This window comes from Lichenostomus cassidix, chromosome 7 (genome assembly GCF_008360975.1).
Source record: "Lichenostomus cassidix isolate B80296 chromosome 7, HeHo_3.0, whole genome shotgun sequence".
NCBI classification, from domain to species: Eukaryota; Metazoa; Chordata; class Aves; order Passeriformes; family Meliphagidae; genus Lichenostomus; species Lichenostomus cassidix.
The window spans coordinates 10,619,258-10,640,445 of record NC_139488.1 but is presented as its reverse complement, the minus strand read 5'-3'; the positions used below and the strand labels follow the sequence as shown (position 1 = coordinate 10,640,445).

The 21,188-nt window shown below is 47.9% G+C and overlaps 1 protein-coding gene across 7 annotated transcripts in view; it reads left to right on the top strand.

The window, feature by feature from the left end:
- The window catches only part of SATB2 (SATB homeobox 2), a 226,980-nt gene that overhangs the window by 89,632 nt on the left and 116,160 nt on the right, over positions 1–21,188 (top strand). For 2 of the 7 annotated variants that reach the window (XM_085066112.1, XM_085066111.1), the window contains exons 5-6: positions 4,430–4,508; positions 8,058–8,276. In XM_085066112.1, coding sequence (XP_084922238.1) covers positions 8,108–8,276 — 169 coding nt within the window. In that variant the 5' untranslated portion in view covers positions 4,430–4,508; positions 8,058–8,107. Of the gene's footprint in view, positions 1–4,429; positions 4,509–6,855; positions 7,590–7,722; positions 8,277–8,429; positions 8,914–21,188 lie in introns of those variants that run through there. The other 5 variants (XM_085066113.1, XM_085066110.1, XM_085066114.1 and 2 more) reach the window with 5 other exon arrangements.

Sequence of the window (21,188 nt, the reverse complement as noted above, 5' to 3'; positions counted from 1 at the left end):
GCTCAGTTTTGTCACAGGCTGAGCTGCCTTTGCCTTCAGCCTAGCGGCGGGGAGCGGGGGCGGGAACCGGGGGCCGGCGCTGGGCCCCCGTGCGGTCCCGCCACGGCTCTGCTCCCTGAGTACCATTTCGCGTGGCAGGAGCCGGCGGGAGCTGCTGCCTTGTGCGGCAGAGCAGAGGGTTCTCCCTACGCATTAACTGGAATTTTAATTAACAGGGGTGTACGAAGGCACGAGTGTCTGTTGAGAGGCAAAGTTTGGATTTAGGAGGAAAATGCCACCCTGTTCTGTCCAAAAGACAGTCTCTAATGAGCGCGGCCGGGCTGGGGCTGAGGGCTGCTCGTTGGGAAGCTCACGGGGAGGACGCTCGAAATCGGCTCTGTCCTCCGTTTCTGTTGAGGTCTTTACTCGCATCTGTTCCCCGCCGGCCGTAGGAACTTGGAGAGCGCTTGAGCTCTTGGGAGGCGATGGTGTCCAACATGGGCGGGTGATGTTGTGCTTCTAGGTCGGAGTCCGGCGGGGCAGAAGGGATGCTGTGCTGCTAATTTACGTAAATCGTTGTAATTAAAACGATTCGTGCCTCGGGGTACAAGTCCTCAGCCTTACACGCTCGGCACGTCCTGCAGAGCTCCGCCGTCACTCGTTCTCACCCCGGGCACGGGCGCGGTTTGAGGAGAAGAGCGGGCTACCCCGGCACCCCGCGCCCCGTAGGCACATTAGAGGTGTAAAGGCAGGCGCTGGGCTGGCTGCCGGGCCGAGGGCGGCGGCTGTCTGCTGCAGCCCCTTCCCCCATTCGTTCACGCCGCAGCTCGGACAGTGCGTGGCAGGCGAGACGCTCGTTTCCCCGCGTGGCGCCGCTCGGCACGGCCACCTCGGGGTGAAGCGGGGGACACTGCTCGGCGCTTGGCAAACGGCACTGGAGTGGCCTTAGGCTGCGGCGAAGGAGCAGCAGCAGTTGGTGCTCGGGTGGAGGGGCTTGTTAGTCACTTCTCTCTCGGATCTAGGGAACTTTCCTTAATTGCAACGAAGGTAGCAAAACTCTTCCTTCATTTCCAGCTACAAGCTGCTAATTTGAAGGAAAAGAGCCACAGGGCACAGGCACTTCCGTCTGTGCTCTCTGCTTCTGACAGTTTACAAATCTAAACGGAACTATTTTAAAGAAGCCATGCAATACTGAAGAGTATCGCAAGTTTGTTAAGGTGAGGCGGGTCGATGAGTTTGGTATCTCACGGATGATATCCCTTGCGGTTAGCACTACAGCATGTGATTGCGGGAACACGCAAGCCCCTGGCCAGGGGGAAAGCCAAGATCTGGAGACGTGTGGGAGGAACACGGGGAAGCTGCAGATCGTAGTGGGGAGGCGGAGGGCAGGAGAGAGCCTAGCAGGACTTCGGCAAAGGCCAGCTCAATCCCGCACAAGGCTTCCGGCCGGACCGGCCTGCCGGTGAGCCCCGCTCTTTGCGCCTGCCTCGGTCGGGGCTGCTCTACATTCTGGGCACCGAAATACGGTGTAATAACATATTACGTACTAGTCGGCTCCGGCCGAGTCGTTCCTTACCCTGTACACGTCTGGCTGTGAAGATTGCCTCTCTATTGTCCGCAGCTCCTCGATATAATCAGCGTTAACAGCAAAGGCTCACTAATAAAACCACTGGGGGGAAGGATTGAGGAGAGGGTAGGTCTGCAAAGATTCTGCTGTCCCGAAACCCTTTGGTCGGAGCCCGGACGCCGTAAAGACGCTTCGGGTTTTGTTTTTTATTTTTATTTTTAAAATTATTTTGCTTATTCCATTGGCACAACACGAACGAGCCTCGTGGATCCCGAAGGGGCTGGAGGCGGCCGGCGGTGCGCGGGGGATGCAGAGCCGGATCCCGCGGGGCCGAGGCGTTGAGCCGCGGAGCCGGGGGATTCGCCAGGGGCCCCCGGCGGCCGCCCCGGCAGCCGCCGCCCTCCCCGACCTGACAGCCGCCGTTTTAGGCTTGGGTTGCTGCGGAAATGCAGCGGCTTGTGTCTGAGAAAGGACGATGGCCGGCGCCGTGCTCCGGCCGACACTGTCGGCTGGAGCCAGAGTTCTCCCCTTGAAGTGCTGCGGACGGAGCCGTGCTGCTCCCGCCCTTGGGCTCACGGACATTTTCGTTTCGTTTCGTCTTCACCTCCCAAACCTGAAGCCGAAAGAGGGATCGCGGTAGTGCGGAGGGACGGGAACCCCTCCTGCGGCTGGGTTAGATGGCTCGCCCCCCCGACAGCGAGCGCTCGATGGCAGGGTCACCCCGGAGAGGCGTCCTGGCTCCTCTGCTGCCCAGCGCCTTTGCCGGTCCTCGAGGAGAGCGCGAAGAAGGCGCGGCTGGGCGGGAGGTCGGTCCTTACGCTCTGCCCGTCGCGGGGTTGCCTGTGCCACCGCTCTGCCCTGTCCGGGCCGGGCCGCGGGAAAGGAGAGGGTGTCGGAGCCTCGACGGCACATGCCGCGGGCGCGCAAGGTGGTAGGGCGGACCGACGCTGCAGGGCTGAGGGCGCGGCGGAGGGCAGCGGGAGGGGTCCGCCCGGCCCCGCGGCAGGTGCTGCGCCGTTCCCGCACCCCCGGGACCACGGGCGGGAGCAGCGGCCGCCTCGGGCTGCGCCGGCGCCGGTGCCCGCGCGATGGCGCTGTGCAAAGGCGAAGGCACCAGGACGGGTCGGGCGGGTGGTCCCGGCCACGGCCCGCAGGAGCGACGGCGGGCTCGGATTCCACGGCCATGGAGCCTGGGCCGAGCGGGGAGACCGGAGCCCTCGCCTGTGGGATCTTCTCTCCTCTCTCCGCCTGTCCCGGTGTCCTGGCCGTGCCTGCTGCAGCCGCCACCCCGAAAGGACCCAGAGCTCCCCTGCCGGTGCTGGGGTCCACCCGCTCCGATCCCGCCGGCCGCTGTGCCGTGGTGGCAGCCCGGGACCTCTGCGCTTCGAGGCAGTGCCCGCAGGCGGTGGGCCGGTGTCCCTCGGGACCCCAGCGTGCGGTGCCGCGGACCCCGCCTCGGCCCGGGCAGCAGCGCTCAGCCCCGGCCGAGCCTCGCAGGCGCCGTGGCCCCTGGGAGGTACTGAGTGGAAGGGGGAGAAAGCAGAAGGCGAGGAGAGCGCCCGGCTGATCCTGCCAGCCACAGGGGCCGGCTCTCTAGCCGGCTGCGTGGGGCGAGAACGGCCCCGGCGCGGGGGGCGGCATCGCGGGCAGCGGAGGCCCAGGAGGTCGCGGCAGCCCCGGCTGCAGCCGAGTCTGAAGCCTGTGTGGGCACAGAGCTGCAATCACTTCCATGCGTTTTGGCTTTAAAAGCGGTAGTTAATGAAAACCAAACCTTTCCAAGGAGGTGTTTTTGTTCAAAATTTTTTTGGCAATCAACCACTTAAGGCGTCCGTAAACTTCAGTAACAAGCAGCACTGGGCACTCGGAGCACATCCACTCTTGATCTCATCAGAGTGCAAGAGCAGAAAATTCTTGTATCGGAGTTCGTGTTAGAAAAAGAAAAATAGGTTATTAATATTATTAATAATTTTTTAAGGCAGGGTTTTTTTTTATAGCGACATTGAAGATGGGTGAGGAAAGCGATGGGAAATAATCGTCCTTTTTTCTGGTGGAAATAAGGACAACGTGAAAATCATGCCACAGGGACAAAAAAAAAAAAGCGTTTGTAATTCGAAACAGGAAGAAAAGTCTTTTATTGGGAAAAAAAGATGTAAAAGAAAAATAATCATCATGCTTCAAAAATCCGTCTAAATTAAATGATGTTTACAAAATAGAAGTTACCAAACAACATTTATACGAACTCGGTTCAGTTTCCCTCAGTTTCAATAACAAGCCCCTTTGCTTCCACATCAAAATTTTCAAATTATTACCGCTTCCAATTTCAAAGTTATTTTCTCAGAGTATTTTATGTAAACATTCAGTTTATAAATACAGCCTAAACGCATATTCGGTAATCCTGATATTCCAGTGAATGCGTAAATGAGAAACCAGCTGCCGGTGGAGAAAAAAACGAAAGCAAGAGAAAGGTGCAGGGGATTCATTGCAAATGAAGCAATCGCTACATATATATTTAAATGTATTTAATTGTATGCATTATTCAAATGCCCTTCTGACTAGTTTAATAATTTAGAATCGATAGTTTTCCTAAAAACTTTATAAAATATTTACACTTAATAAAATATTAATCCATTAACAAGCCAGTCGTACTCTTATAGGAGCTTTACTAAAGTCCTGTAATCGTGCTGTCGCCACACGTCTCTGCTGTTAAGGAAAGGATCACTGACAAAATGTAAATGAAGATCTTCAGACGGTGGTGTTTATAAAATACCTCATTAATGGGCTTGGATTGAATCTCTCCATCCATCCACATCATCAGATATAATAATAGTAACGAATCAGACAGGGAAGATCCTGGCTAAACCATTGGCATTTTTTTTTTTCCAGAAGTACTGAAGTCCTAAATCACCAATTCTTCTAACTTTCTGGCCATTGATCCGCGGGAATTCGTAGTTCAACATCAAAGGTAAGAACAAAACATTATTCAATTATTCGATCGCTGGTGGAAAACGTTAGCTCCCATGTAAGAAAGTTAACTTCCATGCTGCTGAGCATTGTCAGATTTAGGGGGAAAAAGGGGAGAAAAGTTAGATCGGGTTATTTAAAAAGAAGACAGAGAGTTCTCCAAACTTTAAGGCTCCTTTCTGAGAGGGATGGCAGCCTGGCTGGCGACAGCCGCTGCGCTCTCTCCTCCGCAGCCTGCGCGTTCCCGGCACCGCCGCTCGCTCCTCCGAACGCTCCCGGAGCCCCGGCCCTGGCGGGACCCACTCGCCCCTCGCCCTCGGCCCTCTGCTGTTCCCCGTATCTTCTCTGGCTCCCCCAGACTTCAGCCGGCGATGGTACCCGGCTCCCACCCGCGTTCACGGCTTGCTGTCCCGGGGCAAGGCTGGCACCGCGTCCAGAGTTTGGCGGCGGGTCCCCCTGCCCCTACCGAGGCGAGGAGACACATGAGTGCTTCGGCCGAGGCGGGGAAAGCCGCACTTGGCACTGCTTTTCGGGGCCGGCCAGGAGGTCGGATGTGGAACGAAGGGATGATTTCTCTTACCCTGCCCGGGGATCCGTGGCTTCTCCCGGCACTACTTTCAGGGGCGGCCCGGAGCTCACGGGGACACCCGAGCGCTCGGCTGGCTGGTGGGCTGTCACTGCCTCTAGGAGGGAAGGAGGGGCGCCGCGGGACCGGCGGCGGCCGATCCCTGTGGGGACCTGACCCTCCTCCAAACCTCGAGACAGCACCGGGACGGCTGCATGCGGGCTTAGGGCAACCACTGCTGCCCACCCTACTCTCCCCGGGCGCATACGGGGCGAACGAAAACCTGGGCTGCCCGGTGGCCGCGATGCTCCCGCCGGTGCCCAGTGCCGCCGTGCCCGGGATGGGGGGGCTCCGCTCCCCACCAACCCCCCCCGTAGCCCCCTTTTTTTTGACCCTCCGGCGCCACCGTAAAAGGCAGAGCTCTTAAGGGAGCACGGTGGGGAGGGCGGCGCCGAGCAGGGAGCCAGCCGCGGACGGGTGGCGGGGGAGGCGGAGGAGGGGGGTGTCGGGGCGCTTTGGGTGCCCGCCACAGCCGCCTCCTTCCCCGCCGCCCGTCCGCCGCCCGCCCCCCGCGCCAGAAGGGATTCCCTCGTTCCACCTTAACGCGGGTCTCGTTCCGGTCCCGGGCGGGCGGCGAGGGCTCGGCTGCGCGGGGCCGCCGGCTCATTCCCCCGCGCCCCCCGGGCCGGGCAGGGGGCGCTGCGGGTCCTCGGGGCGCCCGCCGGGCATGGCCCCGCCGGGGTACGCGCCCGCGCCGCCGTCGACCCCAGGGAGCGGCGCAGTGCACCTTGCATCAGAGAGAGAGGGGACTGCCTGCCTGCCGGGTGATCGCTCGCCGCCCCGAGACCGGTGAGGGGCTCGATCCCGCCCCGCTGTAACTTCCCGGCCGGAGCTTTGCCCGCACCACTGGCTGCACTTAGGTAGCGCAGTCATGCCCTACCAGGAGCTCCGCTATTAAATAATTTAGTGGCGGCAGCAGCAGCGCTTCCCTGTCCGCTTGTCACCTTCTCCCAGCCCCCGCCATCAATTATTCAGGACCACCCCGGTAACTGCCTGGAGCCGGGCGCGGAGAACAGGGCGACGGCGGGGCCCTACCTGGGGCCGGTCGCTGGGTCTTGGCGGCCCGGAGGAAGCGCGACCGGCCCTCGGGGCGGCAGCCGCCACCGCACCGCGAAAAGTTACTGTCGCCTCGCCCCGGCGGGGAGAGGTTGCGGGAGGATCCCCGCCGTCGCTCAACTCCCAGGGGCTCAGGGGTAGGGGGCGGGTGGCAGGAAGCGGCGAGGCCGCACGGGCTTCATCGGACCAAGCCGGGCGTGTGGACTGAATGCCGGTGGCAGCTTTGCTCCTCCTCGGTCGGTCCGGTGTCCCCAACTCCGACTTCTCCACTATCCCCCCCCACTCCCGCCCTTCCCCTTCTCCCGGCTCCTCCTCCTCTCGTTCCCTCTCGGCCCTCCCCCAGCCCGACTGCCCCTGCCCTTGCGCCTTTCTGCCCTGGGTCTCTCCTGTCACCACCGCCTCGTCCTGCTATGCTTCCCCTTCCCCACCCAGCCCACCCTACGCTCTCCCTTCGTGTGGCGCCGCGCTCCTTTTTCGCGTGCGAGATGTATTATTTATTTATTGGTGTTTAATTTCCTGCCAGGTGGGTTTCTGCCTCCCACCCGTGCGCGCAGCGGGGCCGGGGCTGGGGCTCTGCGGGGCGGGCCGGACCGGGAGGAGGTGGGCTGCTGCGCGCCCGTCTGTGCCCGATTCCGAGGTAGCAGCGAGACTTGATTTTTGCGGGGGGGCGGGAAGGGGGAGGGGTGTCAAGGCAAGGAGGGGTGGCGATGTTTGGGATGCACAGCCCTGGGACGGGAACGCCGCGCAGACATACAGGCAGACACACACACACAGGCGTGCACATACACCAAACCCGAAAGGAAGGACAACCCCAAAAAGGACTCACTTTGCCTCGATGACTCAACGCAACTAATAACCGTTTCTCCGCTCTCTGTGGCGAGTCGCTCCTGCCGCTGCTGTCGCTGGCAGAGGAGGGAGCGATTGAAAGTGACACACCGGGGGCCGCCGCCGCCACTTCCCCGCGCCGCCAGGCACTCGCCGCCGCCGCGGAGCCCGGGAGAGCGGCACTCCCTCCTCTTCTCCTCCCCCTGTCTCCCCCGGTATTGATTTTCTCCGCTGAAGGTGTGAGAAGTCGGCTCCCTCTCCCTTCTCCTCCGCTCCGCAGCCGACGGCCCCGCGGCTCCCCGCCCCCTCGCCCCGACCACCCCGCTCCGCTCCGCTCGCCACTCGGGACCCTCCGGGACGGGGTTCTGCCCTTGCCGCCCCGCGGGTAGCCGCTCCGGCCCCGCCGCCCCAGCACCCCCGGAGGAGGGCGAGGAGGGGGCTGGGGGTGGGGGGAAGGAGTAGAAGCGAAGAACGCGGCGTGAGAGGAGGAAACAGGAAAACTTTCCACCCTGGATTCTCTACTTCTGATCCATGGACAGAGCCCAACTCAGCCAACTTACAGACAGTCTATAAGCAGTAAGTACAGCGGGAGCCGCTCGCTAGAGGCTTCCTCGCCAGCAGCCGGCTAGTCCTTGGCTGCACAGCTGGCCGGCGCGGGGGGGCCGTGCCAGCGGGGCCGTCTGGACTGGCAGCCTCTTCCCCGCGGCCCCCGGGGGCGGGCCGGGACTGTGGCCGGACCTGGGGCGCAGCACCTGGCTGTGGCGGGCGGGTCGGCTGCTTGCCTGCCTGGCGCGATGGGAACCGGGGCGCAGCGCTGCCTGCCCCCGCCCGCGGCAGGTTGGTGCCGGGCGGCTGAGGCGAACCGCTCACTTCAGCGGGGCCGGCTCCGGCGACGTGAGCGGGGCGGCATCGCACTCAGCCGGTACTCGCCCGGTTTCACGGAGCTGAACCGCCCTGGAGACGCGCTGCGGGGGCCCGGCCGGGTGAGCGGGGCCCGGTACCGGCCGGCGACCACTGAAACGCCCCTTGTTTCTCTCGCCCTAGGTCCGTGCTCCTTCTACTGCGACCTGCCAACGGGAGCCGCGTCTCCGAGCATGGAGCGGAGGAGCGAGAGCCCCTGCCTGCGGGACAGCCCCGACAGAGGCAGCGGGAGCCCCGATGTCAAAGGGCCCCCCCCCGGGAAGGTGGCCAGGCTGGAGCAGAACGGCAGCCCCATGGGCACCCGCGGGAGGCCCAACGGCGCCGTCACCAAGCCCGTGGGAGGTAACCGTGCGGCCGCGCTCACGGCGGCTTCGCCGGCCGGGGCGCGCTGGGCGGCGGGCCCGGGGGAGTGTGTGGCGGGCGGGTCGACACCGTGCCCGGAGGGGCCAGCAGGTCCGCGTGGCAGCTAGAGGGCTGCTGCCCGCTTTCCCGGGCAAGCATTTGGCTGCTCGGCACGGCTGCGGTGATGGGGATCCGCAGGAAGACTTGGACCGGGCGTGCGGCGCGCAGCCCTCCGGCGTTAGAAGGCCGCCTGCAGAAAGACGCCACCCCGGGCCGGGCTCTGGCCGGGCGGCTCTCAAAGGGCCAGGCCTGGTCTTGCCGGAGGGTAACGGAGTGAGAGCGTGTCCTGCACTCGGCGCTTTCTTCGTGCGGATCGCCCTGAGGCAGCCCCCGGGCATTCTCCTGTCTGCCGGCGGTCCCGCAGGGCACGGCAGCGGCCGGGCGGCCGGCCTGGGCAGTGCCTGCAGGAGAGGGCAGCACCTCCGGGCTGGGTGCGTGCGGTCGGGCTGCCTTCACGGATGCAGGTGACACCAGTTAGGCGTGTTACATCCACCGTTTCAGCTTTAAGAATGGGGTCACCAGGCTGGGAAAAATGCTAGCGTTTATGTTTGCGTTTTGGGATTTTATTTTTCTTTCGGTAAGTAGCATCTTGTAGTAGTTGTTGTAAAAGAGGACAGGGCAAAGCGTGTGCAAGGTTCAGCTTTTTCAGCAAATATATTGAGCATTAGTTTCTTAGTTTTCCTGTATTTTTCTCGAATGCCTAATCTTTCTTACTTTGCTATCAAGTTGCTGGTCAGTTTTGTGTTAAGAGCATGTTAAGCGCGTGGTTGCTTTTTCCCCTCCTTTTGTTCCAAGCAGATAAACTTTCCAGTCCCTTCTCCTAAATGCCTTCTTTTTTCATCTTAACTCTGATGCTGCCGTGTTTAAGACAGTGCAGCCTCGTGTTAGGAAAAGTATATATTTAAAAATCTTGAAATTAGCCAGATGTTGCAAGCAGAATACTGCAGAAAAGGCCATCAATAACTTTACCTTAAAAAAACCTCTGTATTTATGTTTTAAAATGAACAGAATGGTAACACATAATTGTAGCTGTTTATACACAAAGAGGTTGTGTAAATGGCATTTCGAGAGATACATTGAAATGGTCGTCACATGACTCTCTATTGCGTGAGGTTTATTTAGTGATTTTACCATTAGCTGCTTGTTTTAGATCTCTTTGGTTCAATAGGCTTCCTAATTGCTGAAGTTTGCTAAGGAGCTGCAGATTTTATTTTAAAAGCATAGGATTCATTTATATACCTAATGAAGGGTAAGAGAGCTCACCAGTTTTTTTTGTTTCTTGGATGACTATGTATCTAGTTTTTAATCCTCTTGTCTATGTTCTTCCAATATATGGAAAAAGAAGAAACAGCTTTGCAGTGAAAGACTTGTAATACTGTTCCACTTAGAAATTGGTGAAGAAATAATTCGTTGAGTACTTGTAAAAAGGAACTAGTTAATAATATAAAAAGTAGTATATGTAGTTTTAGATGCCTTTTTGAGACCAAGGCATTAAAGCTGCTTGATTTTAAAAATAATGTTAAAACTAGAGCTGGAATATTTTTCCTTGGGGCATTTATAGCAATACACTTTAAAAGAATATTTTAAATGTTTTGGAATATATGTTTTCTTTCTAGTTGCAACTGTGTTATCCAAAAGAAATTCAGCGGCTTTTATACTTATATCAGTGGTTCAGTGTGAATCTGGCCTGTTAAGCTATGGAAGATTTCTTACACTTAAGAAAAGGACTTTCATTTCTGAAAGCAAACTTTTAAGAGCTTAAGTTTTCATTCATTACTCTTCTGCTCATTTATAAAGATATTGTAGACTGGAGTGTAGAAGTGAGGGGGAATAAGAAATGCAGGAGTAATTTTTTTTTTTTCCTTAGCTGGTGTTCTTTAAACAGTCTCAATCTCTTTGGGTTTAGGTTGTTCATAATAAAGGTCATTCATTAGTCCCTATTGATACTGAAAGCAAGAAGAAAATTATTCTTGTCTGAATAGTTACCTAGGTTCCATAACACTCAATACTAAATCAGTTAAGGCAGATTTTTTTTAATAAGATAATGGTGCCGTTTAAAATTGATTCATTTTTTTTCTCCTGGAAATACTCTCACAATAAATCAACAGAGCTAATTTCCAGATATTTTTCTTCTGTTCTTTTTCAAGTTTGATCTTTAAGAACCTGTTATGACCAAGTGATCTTTTCCTGAATGCAGATCACACCTGTTTCGATATTTTTGGTAGTCTGTATCTTTGCAGTGGTTACTGTGGTGTTAGTAATTTTTTTCACTGAAGCTGTGAAATGCAGCTGTGGACATTTGTGGAAAGGCTTACTTTTAGTATACTGGCAAATTAGTATAAAAATTCTTTGAAATGAATATTGATGGGGCTCTCCTACTATTGTGCCTAGAGTTTGACAGAAAGGAAACTATTGAAAGTCATAGTGAAATGACATCTAAGGTTTCAGTTGTCAGTCTTTCAGTTTATTCTTATTTCTCAAGCTTTAACAAGTGCTAATACTTACTGAATGTAAATTTCATTTGGGACAGAAATGGAAATACTTTACTGAAAACTAGAGAGCATTTTAGGTTTTGTTTTATTTTTAATTCTATTAAGTGTATCTAAAGTTTTTGAAAGCAAAGCCAAATGCTAGCAATTCTTTTTCTCATCTCGTTTTGGGCCTTAGATATATAAATGCTGAAATTCCTTCCTATTTGTCAAGTGGCTTTTTGTTGTAATAATTTCTGTTTCTGAAGTTAATTCCTGAGAACAGAGCAATAATCTCTCAACTACCTGCTGCTGTGATGAGCCTGATGACCTTTGGTAACCAGTTTTATAATCGTTCTGTTTGCTGCAATTATTTTTCCTATGACTTCCCTGAGAAATAGAGAAATATAGTGCTGTCAGTGCTTCTAGCTTTCTCTCTAGTTTTATGAGTGAAAAAGTGTTCTAAAATAAGCTTTTGTAGTGCAGACAGAAAATCAGTTGTTCTCATGAAAAGTTTTGCCTTATGACTTTCCTGTTTTTGTATTCCTAACATGAATGTACTTAATTCAAAGGGCCATAACAGCAGCTATAATAATCTAGTCACTAAGGTCACTAAAAAGATAAATGAGGTCTTAAAGGTTGTGTTTAATAGGGGATTTAAAGTTTTGGTACTGTTTACAATGTTGTTAGCGTCAGTTCAATGTATTAGAGTCTGGTTCTGGTTTGTCTGACTAACCCAGTCCTTTTTAAAATGTTTCAACAGTTATCTGACCGGTCTGTTTTAAAACCTGTATGTAATAAAATGTAAGTGCTCAGATTTTAAGGAGAGTAAGGTTCCTTGGAAAAAAAGGCTAATATCGCTTTAAAAAACATATGAAGCCTGGGAGAGCTTAGAGCAAGCAAGAGCACTATGGTGTTGACAGCTTTATATCCCTGTTGGGTAACATTCACTTACTAGAATTGGCGTCTCCTCTCAGTTAGTAATTCACTCCGTAAGGATTTAAAAAAAAAGGGATGATTAATGACTAGGAAACTTATATTTACAGAATTGTTGATTGCAGTTCATGAACCTGTTTGTGTAAGAGTGGATGTGCATATATATATATATATGTGCGTGTTGATTTGAAGAGCACAGAAAATAAGTGTCAAAAGCCTCTGAAAGCAACTTAAAATGCCAGTATGCAGCCTGAGCTGTTCTGAAGTTTGGTTTTGCTGAAAAAGAAACACAGAACCAAATTATAGCCAAAGGAACATGCTCAAATTCGGAGCAGGAAACGATTGCAAAACATTTTTTGTTTAGATTAGTTTGATGCAGTCTGATAATATGTTCATATTCATTTAACTGTTAAGAACTGTGATTCAATGTACAAAACATTAATGGAAGGAAGAACTTTCAGGCAATTAAAACCAAAATGTATGATCAGGATGTTAATCAGTAGCTGTAGTTACGGAGCTTGTGCAAAGTCAGATGTACCAGAAATGTGGATGCAGTGACTCTTCGGAGCGCTGCTGCTGATTGCCGTAAGCCCCCTGAAGTTCAATGTATCGTGGTCGTGTCTGCTTAGGTGTGGTTAGAAATCAGTTTTAATATATCTCTGGAGTGACGGAAACACAGGCTGATGGTTAAAGGACTGTTTGTCAAAGTCCATTCTAAATATTTCTGAAGAAATGTTGTAGGGTTTGTACTACCTTTTGTATCTTTACAAGGATTGAAAGTACTTGACTGGACAGAAAATTCGCTTCTGTGCAGACAGAAGAATACAGCCTGATCAAATTTGCTCCTCTGTTCTAAGTGGTTAGTTAAGGTGGCATCCTGAGCAGAGTAAGGAAGTATGTTTCACTTGTCCTTAGGAATTGAGTGAAGTGAAAGGCTAGGTTTTAGATTCCTGCCCAGATCCTAGATGAAGAATATCTTCCTGCTGCCTGAAAGAAATATGTAGCTGTTTGGAAGAATTAAGCGCATTGAAATACAGAAGCGTGAAAGCCGCAAATCCTTGTTAGTTCAGAAACCAGAATAGGTGTATTTTTGGTTTTATGTTTATGCTTTATCTGTGGCAGAATAATTGGAAAATGTTGCTTTGTACTTTGGTATAATTCAGTAGGGATTTGGAAGAAATGTAAAATCATGGATTTTACGTGTTTCTGACACATAATGAGGAAGAAACCTCTAATTTAACAGCAACAGTCAGAAGAGCAAGACAGTGATTTCTTTTTCAGGACTCATGGTTAAATATAGTATTTTTGCTGGTTTTCACCCCTCTCTCCCTTTTCCAATCAGATTATGTCATGTAAATAGAACAAACAGAGCAGTCACTCCTGAAGGGTCATGCAGTGTATCAGTTATATTTTTGCTGAGGTAGAAAAATAGTCTTTCTTTATGTGTTTTCAGTACTTGGTCTGTTATTAAAATAAAGACACAGTTGGTTGAAGTATGTGTGCAATTGAACATATGCATTAAACAGAATATAGGGTATCCACCCATTCAATGACCTAGACATAATTTGATGTTTAGAGTAATTTTGGAACCCTTAAGCTGCATCTGCAGAAAGTCACCAACAATTTTGAATTCAAGATTTAAGATTAGCTGTAGTAAGATTTTTTTTCCCCCCACAACAGTTCCTAAGTGTTTCGAGTCATATCCCTGCTTCCTTCCCACACCCATGGCCATGTTAATTAACTGCATTCTGTTATTCTCATATTGAACCATAGGAAAGAAAAAGCAACCAACATAATTGAAATAGTCCATATCAATGCTCTGTTTTCTCCTCCCTTTATAAGTTGGGTCCTGCCTTTTCTTAGTTTCACTGGGATAGAACATGGTATATTTACTGTCAATTATTTATAGGGCAATTCTTTGACAAACTCACCTTAATGGGAATTTTCAGTGACTCCCCAGAACTGTTTTTATGCCTAAAGAAGATGGCAAAATTATATTAAAAGCTATAAGGATGCCAATGAAGTAATATATTTTCAAGAAATAAATAATGACATATCATCCACTCAGAATTTAGATGCAGAATTCAGACATCGAAGGAAGGCCAACAGTACTAAACTTTTATCGTTATGAATAAACATTTAAAGGTGAAGTTTGAAGATTCCTTTCCCAAATACTTAATTTTGTGGAGTCTTTATATTCTCTTTAAATACGCTTACTGTACTGAATATTTTATCTTGATTTAAAAATAGAAAAAACCTGGCATAATTTAACTGTAATCAAGTCATCATTTCAACAGACAGCTATGTCATATTGAAACTTTCTAATTTGTAGCACAGACTTTCAGATGGTATCACTTACTTTAAAATTCCTTTAAAATTCCTTTAAAAGTTTAGTACTCTTCAGTGGGATGTTATCCTGAATATTTATTTTTGCAGCTACTTTCTATTATTTATGTTTTCTTCAAAGCTGTCCGTGTGGAATAGGGAGGAAAAAGGCCACAATGGTGGTCTGGAGCTTAAGTAAAATACTTGAACCTGTAAGATTTTTGTCACTCTCATTGACACAGAACATGGTAATACAATATGGCAACTATGATGCTGTAAATGAAGAGTTTTATTGCAGCCATGTATTTATATTCACCAAACATCTGTGTGACCTGTTTAGGAAAAATTCTTATTTTTGTGATTGAGCAGTACCCAACCTGCTTTTAAGTCTTATTTTTAACATTTTCAAAATAACTGAAAATCTGTAAAACTTGGGAAGATTTTCTTTTGAATCCTAAATTGCAAGGCATAGCTAAGTTAGGCCTTTAATTACTGCCCCTCATAATTTAGTTAAATTAGTAACTACTGCTGTGTTTTTAGGATTAAAGGCCCAGTTTTTCAAGGTATAAAGTATTACCAAGTCCCTTTGAATTGATACTATGGTGGTTTGTTCAAGATAACCTGTGCCTGATTCATGCTCTGTAACTACCGAACGAGCTGACTCTCCTTTTGAAGCTCACAGTGGCTTTGAAACCAGCCCCCTGTGTTGGACGAGGAACCAAAGCCCTTTCGAGCTCTGAAAAAATCGCCCTGTGGTAATTGGTTCCTACTGTACGAAATGTCCGGGGTCAGCTGCGTCAGTCCCTGCGGTGGCATGTGTCACTAATGCAGATGTACGAAATAGTCACAGCAGACAAAAGGCAGCTGAGTATTTGATGGCTTTTGAGAAATGTTTTCTAGCCTCTAGCGATACTTAAAAAAAATTGCCCTCCAACAAGCCTTGTACTTGTTGCAGAATGCTCATCAGCAGCGTCTCTGCTGTGGGCCTACAGACAAATGAGTTTACATTGATTAGTGGTAAGAAAGACAGAAAATACTTTTTGTCATTTAATTTGGGGGCAGTTCTTAGCCCATCTAGTTAAGGTTCTCATGGCTGTTCTCAAGTGTTGGCTGCTTTAATGTGTGATATGTTCTCAGCCAGCAAGGCATGTTGTCCATATTGTCACTGTTCTATAGTTAGGCATTTTTTTTTATCCAGAGTTCCTGTGCTTTGTATGAAAGCATGTACTGCAGCTGTTGAGTATATTTTGTCTCTGTCTTCATTTGCATTGATCCAAGTATTGGTAAGGGAAAAAATACTTTATATTTCCAATGTTTTTTCTTCTATTTCAGGGAACTTTTAAAAAAACATGAAATAGTATTTTTAGTTGTTTGGTTTTTTTCCTTTAAAAATCTGCGTACCAGCTCTGCTGGTATCCTCTGAAGATTTACAAATATACAAGATTTTGGCATTTGTCTATTAGCAATTTAAGGCTGCTGACACTGAAAAACTCTTATAAAAATGTTTGAAAGATTTTCTTTCTTTGTTTTGTTGATTGGTTAGTTTGTTGTTTTGCTTTGGGTTTTTTAAGTGTAATTCTTACTCTGATTTTTAAAGGTGCGAATGTCAATGTTGCTAGCATCTGAGGACTTACGTAAAACCTCCTTCCAGGAGGCACTTCTACTTTGAATAAAGCTACACAGATAATTTACAGACTGTTCAAAAAATGAAGTGTGAACCCTGCATTGATATTATGGTAAGCGGGATGCTAGGACAGGAATACTGTGTCTGAACTCAAGATACATTTTCAATTTCCTGTTGAATGCTGAATGATTACTGATGTTTCATGCAGCGATGTTTGGAAAGAGAGAAGATTGTCATTATTTGTAGATGTTGTATAAGGGGAACAGAAAGAACTTGAAGAAAAAGGACAGGTAGCTCTAGATAAGAGTCTAAGTATATGACTTGTTTTCTAAATAGAAAATTATCTGGCCAATTAGATGACTAAAAATGTTTAGTCATTGGGCTTTAACTGATGTCCTTGTATCAGATAGACATGCAATATTAAACAATTTGACAACTGTACCTTGTTAATAGCAATGTCAGCAAGGTAAAGAACCTCAGAAAAAGCTTAATACCTGTCAGACACTATTTTATATGAAGCTGCAGCATCTCTTGAGATAACTATATGCCCACTGCATTTTCAAAGTGCAGTAGAAATGTCTTCCACTTAAACATGCTCCCTCATTTGTTCCCCAGAGACACACATTGAGAAGAAAAGACACACTAATGACAGCGAATCTTTTCAAAGGTACTAAACCTGGCATGAAATGTCAGGAGGGGCATTTCTTATATCAAAAGCATAATTTGTATCACTGCATAGAGCTACAAGGTTATTTTGTCTCTCTCTCAGCTGTTCAATTCTATTTGTAATGTTGAGAAGGGGCTGGATTAGTGGGTCTTTACTTGTGTACCACCAACACTTCACTCTTGAGAAGGTGCTGACTTTGTCAGCATTTGGATGGAAGCTTCAGACAAGTGAGGAAACTCACAAAGAAGTATTTACCATCTTGGTAATCTAAACTCACAGAGAATGTTTTGCCATAAATTTAACTGACAGGCATATCTTGGAAATGAAGCATGTTATTTTCAAAACTATAACCAGCCTAATTTTTGAGAGTAATATAAATTCATATTTTGAGCATATTTTGGTTTATATGCATTTCCATTATTTATATATTAAAATTAGATGTGCACAATTTCCAGCCTTATTATTTTGAGTGGTTATTAAGAAATGTAGTTATAAATTATGAGTTATACAATACTTTGGAGTGAAAGGTGATTTTCATAATGTCTTTTCCCAACTTACAAATAACTTCTTTGCCATAATACAAACATGTTAGCGGAGCAACATGATAGATGTCTCTTTAAGTATCGTAGTAAAAGAAAATGACTTGTATTCTGAGGCTGTGGATAGTTTATGTTGTTTTGGACCCATTTCCCAAGCAGTGATCGAAAACAGATTACAATAACAATTATACAGTCAGAAGATGCAATATCCATTTCTGTTTTAATTGAGTGAAAGAATAATAAAAACATCATTAAGAAAAATGAGGTGGACCTGTCATACACTCTACCAATTTTTAGACTTAGAGAAAATGCAGAGTAACAGAAGTGTGGGCTTTTTTTTTTTATTTTCCTTTTTTTTTTTTTAAGTAGTTTGTTGCTCAAGCTAGAAGTCTGGATAGGAGACTTCATATGCACTCCTGTGAGCAAGTATGCAGTAAGTAGGCATATTGCTTGATGGTAACGATCAAGTTAGGCATTATCTGAGTGTCTGGGTCTGGCATAATAATGAATGTATTGAGCCTTTCTGATTACGTTAATATGATCACAACATCATATTGACCTGCCTGCTACATGAGCTTTGAGAATGCCGTGGACAGGTAGAAAGTAGTAAAAGTTACTTCCTTCTGTCTGGAGATAAAGAACTGTGCTATTTTGGGAGGGGGTGGGAGGGGGAGTGTTTTGGGTTTTTTCCCCCCTCTTTAAATCTGTGGATGTGAATACAAATAAGAGTATTTGGTCTCTTAAGCCATCGCTAGCTGGGGCTGACTCTCTATGGCTCTTTAGCTACCTCACCATCTCAGGGCTCAGATTAAAAACCAAAAGGCAGAAAGGCCCTATGCTGGGGGGCTGTGCAGCTGTGTGCATCTTGCAGAGGGACCAAACTGTAGTTGAAGGCCCAAGGCTGAGGGATCCTGGCTCTCCATTGTCTCTGACTCCTAGAGCTGTAAGCAGAATTGTCCTTTCTGCTGTACCATACATGGAGAGAGAGAGCCTTGCTACGGTAGCCTTGGCTCTAGTCATGTATCATACAGCTTTATGAATCAACATTTGGAATGGCATCTGAAAGTGAACTGGGAGCCAGTTCAGCCTTTGGAGCACAGATGTAATCCGCTTTCTTTGGCTAACACCTATCAGTGAGCACATGCATTTGTACTAGCAGAAGTATCTAATTCTTTGGTGTAGCTCTATGTACATAGTAATGTAGCAATTCAGCTTGTTGAGCCCAAAAAGCATTGCTGACTCTTCACAAGTGAATCCACACACGGTAGGTCAGCCTGTAGGTATGTCTTTTCCACCCTTGCCCCAAAATATTGCTAACTGGATGAAGTGTACTGTGCATACCTGAGGAAGAGAATCTATCTGTTAACTTTTGTTCCCCGACCTCATGACTTGTTTGTTAAATAGATGCTAGTTATTAAAGACCATTAGATTAATGTGACCTGCTGGCAGATAAATGTAAGTATTCCTAAAAGAGTGATGTTCAAACCGATAGCTGTTAGATGTGTGATTTTGTGTTTGTAGAGTGCTTCCCCCACAACTCCTTTGTTCTTGGAAAAGAGAATACAAGAGAAGGCCACTCAGAAGTTGCCCTCGCTCCACAAGGGTGTGAAAGATTGGAGTTGTAAGTAAAGGCCAAGCTCCAGACGCCAGTTGCTGACCCATAATGGGCTGTAGGTGCAGACTGTCAGAAGATTTTGTGTTGACTGGTGAAAAAGGAGGCAGAGGGTGAAGTTAGCTGCTTTCTGGAGGAAAGAATGGCTTATACTTTTTCTCATTTGTAGTTCCCTCCTCTAGTTATTTTCCTGCTGAAGATCTGATGAAGATTTCTGTGGCCTCCTTCTACCAGAAAAATACCATGTAGTAATGATATTGCTGTAGCAGTAGCCTTACCCTTGCTGAAAGTGAAACAGGATGAAGAGCTTCATCAGTAGCCATTGAGTTTGGTAACATTTATTCAGAGAGAGAGTTCAATGTCGCTTGTCCTCTTCTGTGCATACTTGTAACTTTTGCCCATTGGCAGTTCTGCCGTATCTGTTGACATTGCCACTCAGAAATAAGGTTTTCTAGTGCTGCCAATATCTATAAAACATGAGGAAAGGTGGTAGTGGTTACAGCGGTTGCAGATAACTCAGCTTGTCTCACTGTTGGAGCCTGCAGGTGGCTTTGAAGGCAAGAGGTGGAGGTGCAGTAGTTACATTAGACTCTGCAGGCATTTATCTTGTAACACAGAGAAAGGGTGATACGATTCCTTCTTTTTCTTGCCAGGGAGTGGTTCACAAAGGGATGGACATGAAGGAGAAAAGAACTTGCTGGTGGGTCCCAGTGGAGACCCCAAAATAGGCCCAAGTGTGGTCTGCAGCACTTCTCCAGAAATGAAACCTCAAACCAGCTATGAAAGCTTTTCTGTTGCATTCCAGGGGACTTATCCCAGTACCAGGAGACTAGTTAATAGAACCTTCATTAAAATGCTTTTGCTGGAAGATGTTTTTTTGCTTCAAAAATTACATAATATGGTGGCATCTGCTAGCGCCACTGAATTTAAGGGCTTATTAGCAGTTCTCGTTTTCAGAGTTGGTCATTAAAAATAATTTTGGGTGAAACTTGGCAAAGAGAGTTTTAGCCCCTTAGGCAAATTTGTTATGTTTTTGAGAGCAAAGAAACAGAAAGTAGTCCCCCAAACTAAAAACTCCTCACGAACCCTAAACTTGTTTTTAAGTTAAAGAAACCAAAACCTAAAACTTATAGGAGATTAATGGCTTAAGATGACTTTTTAACAAAAAGCTGATTTTAGAAGTGTTTCTTCCACTGATTTTGAGAGACATGAGTGAAATTTTCCATTTTGTTCATATTATAAAGTATAGCTGTGGGGTATTTTTTCTCCTTTTATAACTGGGAAACAAGCTGAAACAATGGAGCTGTTTTATTTAGGAAAAATGTAGTTATAGTGTCTTCACCTTGGCCTTTCAACGGGAATAGTTGGACTCAATTATTTTAAGTGTTTTTTCCAACCTACCTGGTTCTATGATTCTATTCCATGGATTTGAAGGCCTATGTGTGATTCTGGCGGAGAGCACGGTGCTTGTACCCCCCAGGACTGCTGCATGCCGGGGGTTGCTGCTGGCATGGGAGGACTGAGCTTTTCACTAGTGCAGCCCAGACAGCTGTTTGTGCTGCCTTCTCACTCAGGCTCCCTCACTTTTTGAGCTCTGGGCTATCATCTCTCTCAGTTTTGCTCATTTATTTGGAGAGGTGGAAGTGCTTTATTGTCCTGTTTAATTGGTCCTGCCTCCTGGCTGCCCTGTGCATGGCTGTCGCTGGGCTAACAGGGTGGCACAAAGCCCCAGTGGGGCTGCTCCTGTTCTTACCCTGTGAACCCAACCAGTGTGACAGATTCAAACGTTGGGTTGAGTTAGGGCAACTGGTTTAGCAAAGGGAATTTGTTACCAGAAACAGCTGATCCACTTTGACTAAGAAAAGGCCTCATCTCCTGCAAGTAACACTTCTGTCCCAGACATGCTGCAGGAAAGGCTGTGCCAGAGGTAAATGCTTGGTATTCTTCTATTTCTCATTTCTTGTTTGTCACAGCACATGCTATAAATATGGCCTTTCTTTCATACCGTTTTTTTGAAATTCAAGTATTATCAAATCAAGTTATGAGTTTCATAATATGTTTCTGTGGTGGGATAGTGGCCTGAAATATTTTGTGTTAAACAGTAAGGCTGTTATTTCAGCTAGGAGAAGGATTCTTTGGGTAGTTAAGCTGTCAGAAACAGAGGACATCTGCAGAGACGGTAGTGACTTATTTATAAGACTTCCTGAGATCTGGGATAGTTGTGATGGCTGGGAGACTGAAGCCACAGAAAGGACTGGAAGCTGAAGGAAGATGTAAATAATATCTTGTGGTTTGCATTTGCCATTGGCTAAAATATAAAATATAGAAATGCATTTCCTGCCTACAGATTTATTGAATATGTAAAGCCAGAAAAAATAGCTGAGGAGGAGGAGAAAGATATTGTCCTTAGTTTTACTTCCTCTGGCCCTCCTAAGAAGAAAAACTCTACAATGTAATGTTATTTAACATGATTTTGTTTCTTTGGCAAACATTGTATCAAAATCATCTGTGAACTGAGCTCTTCTTTACCAAATTGCATCCTGGAACAAAATATTTGCAGCGGGCTTATAAACCCATGAAGAGTAGGAGTTTAAACAGCATCACATTACTGCTTATATACAAAATCAGATATCTTGCATTTTGTCTAGAGCACACTGGAGAGCAGAGGATTAGCAGAAAGT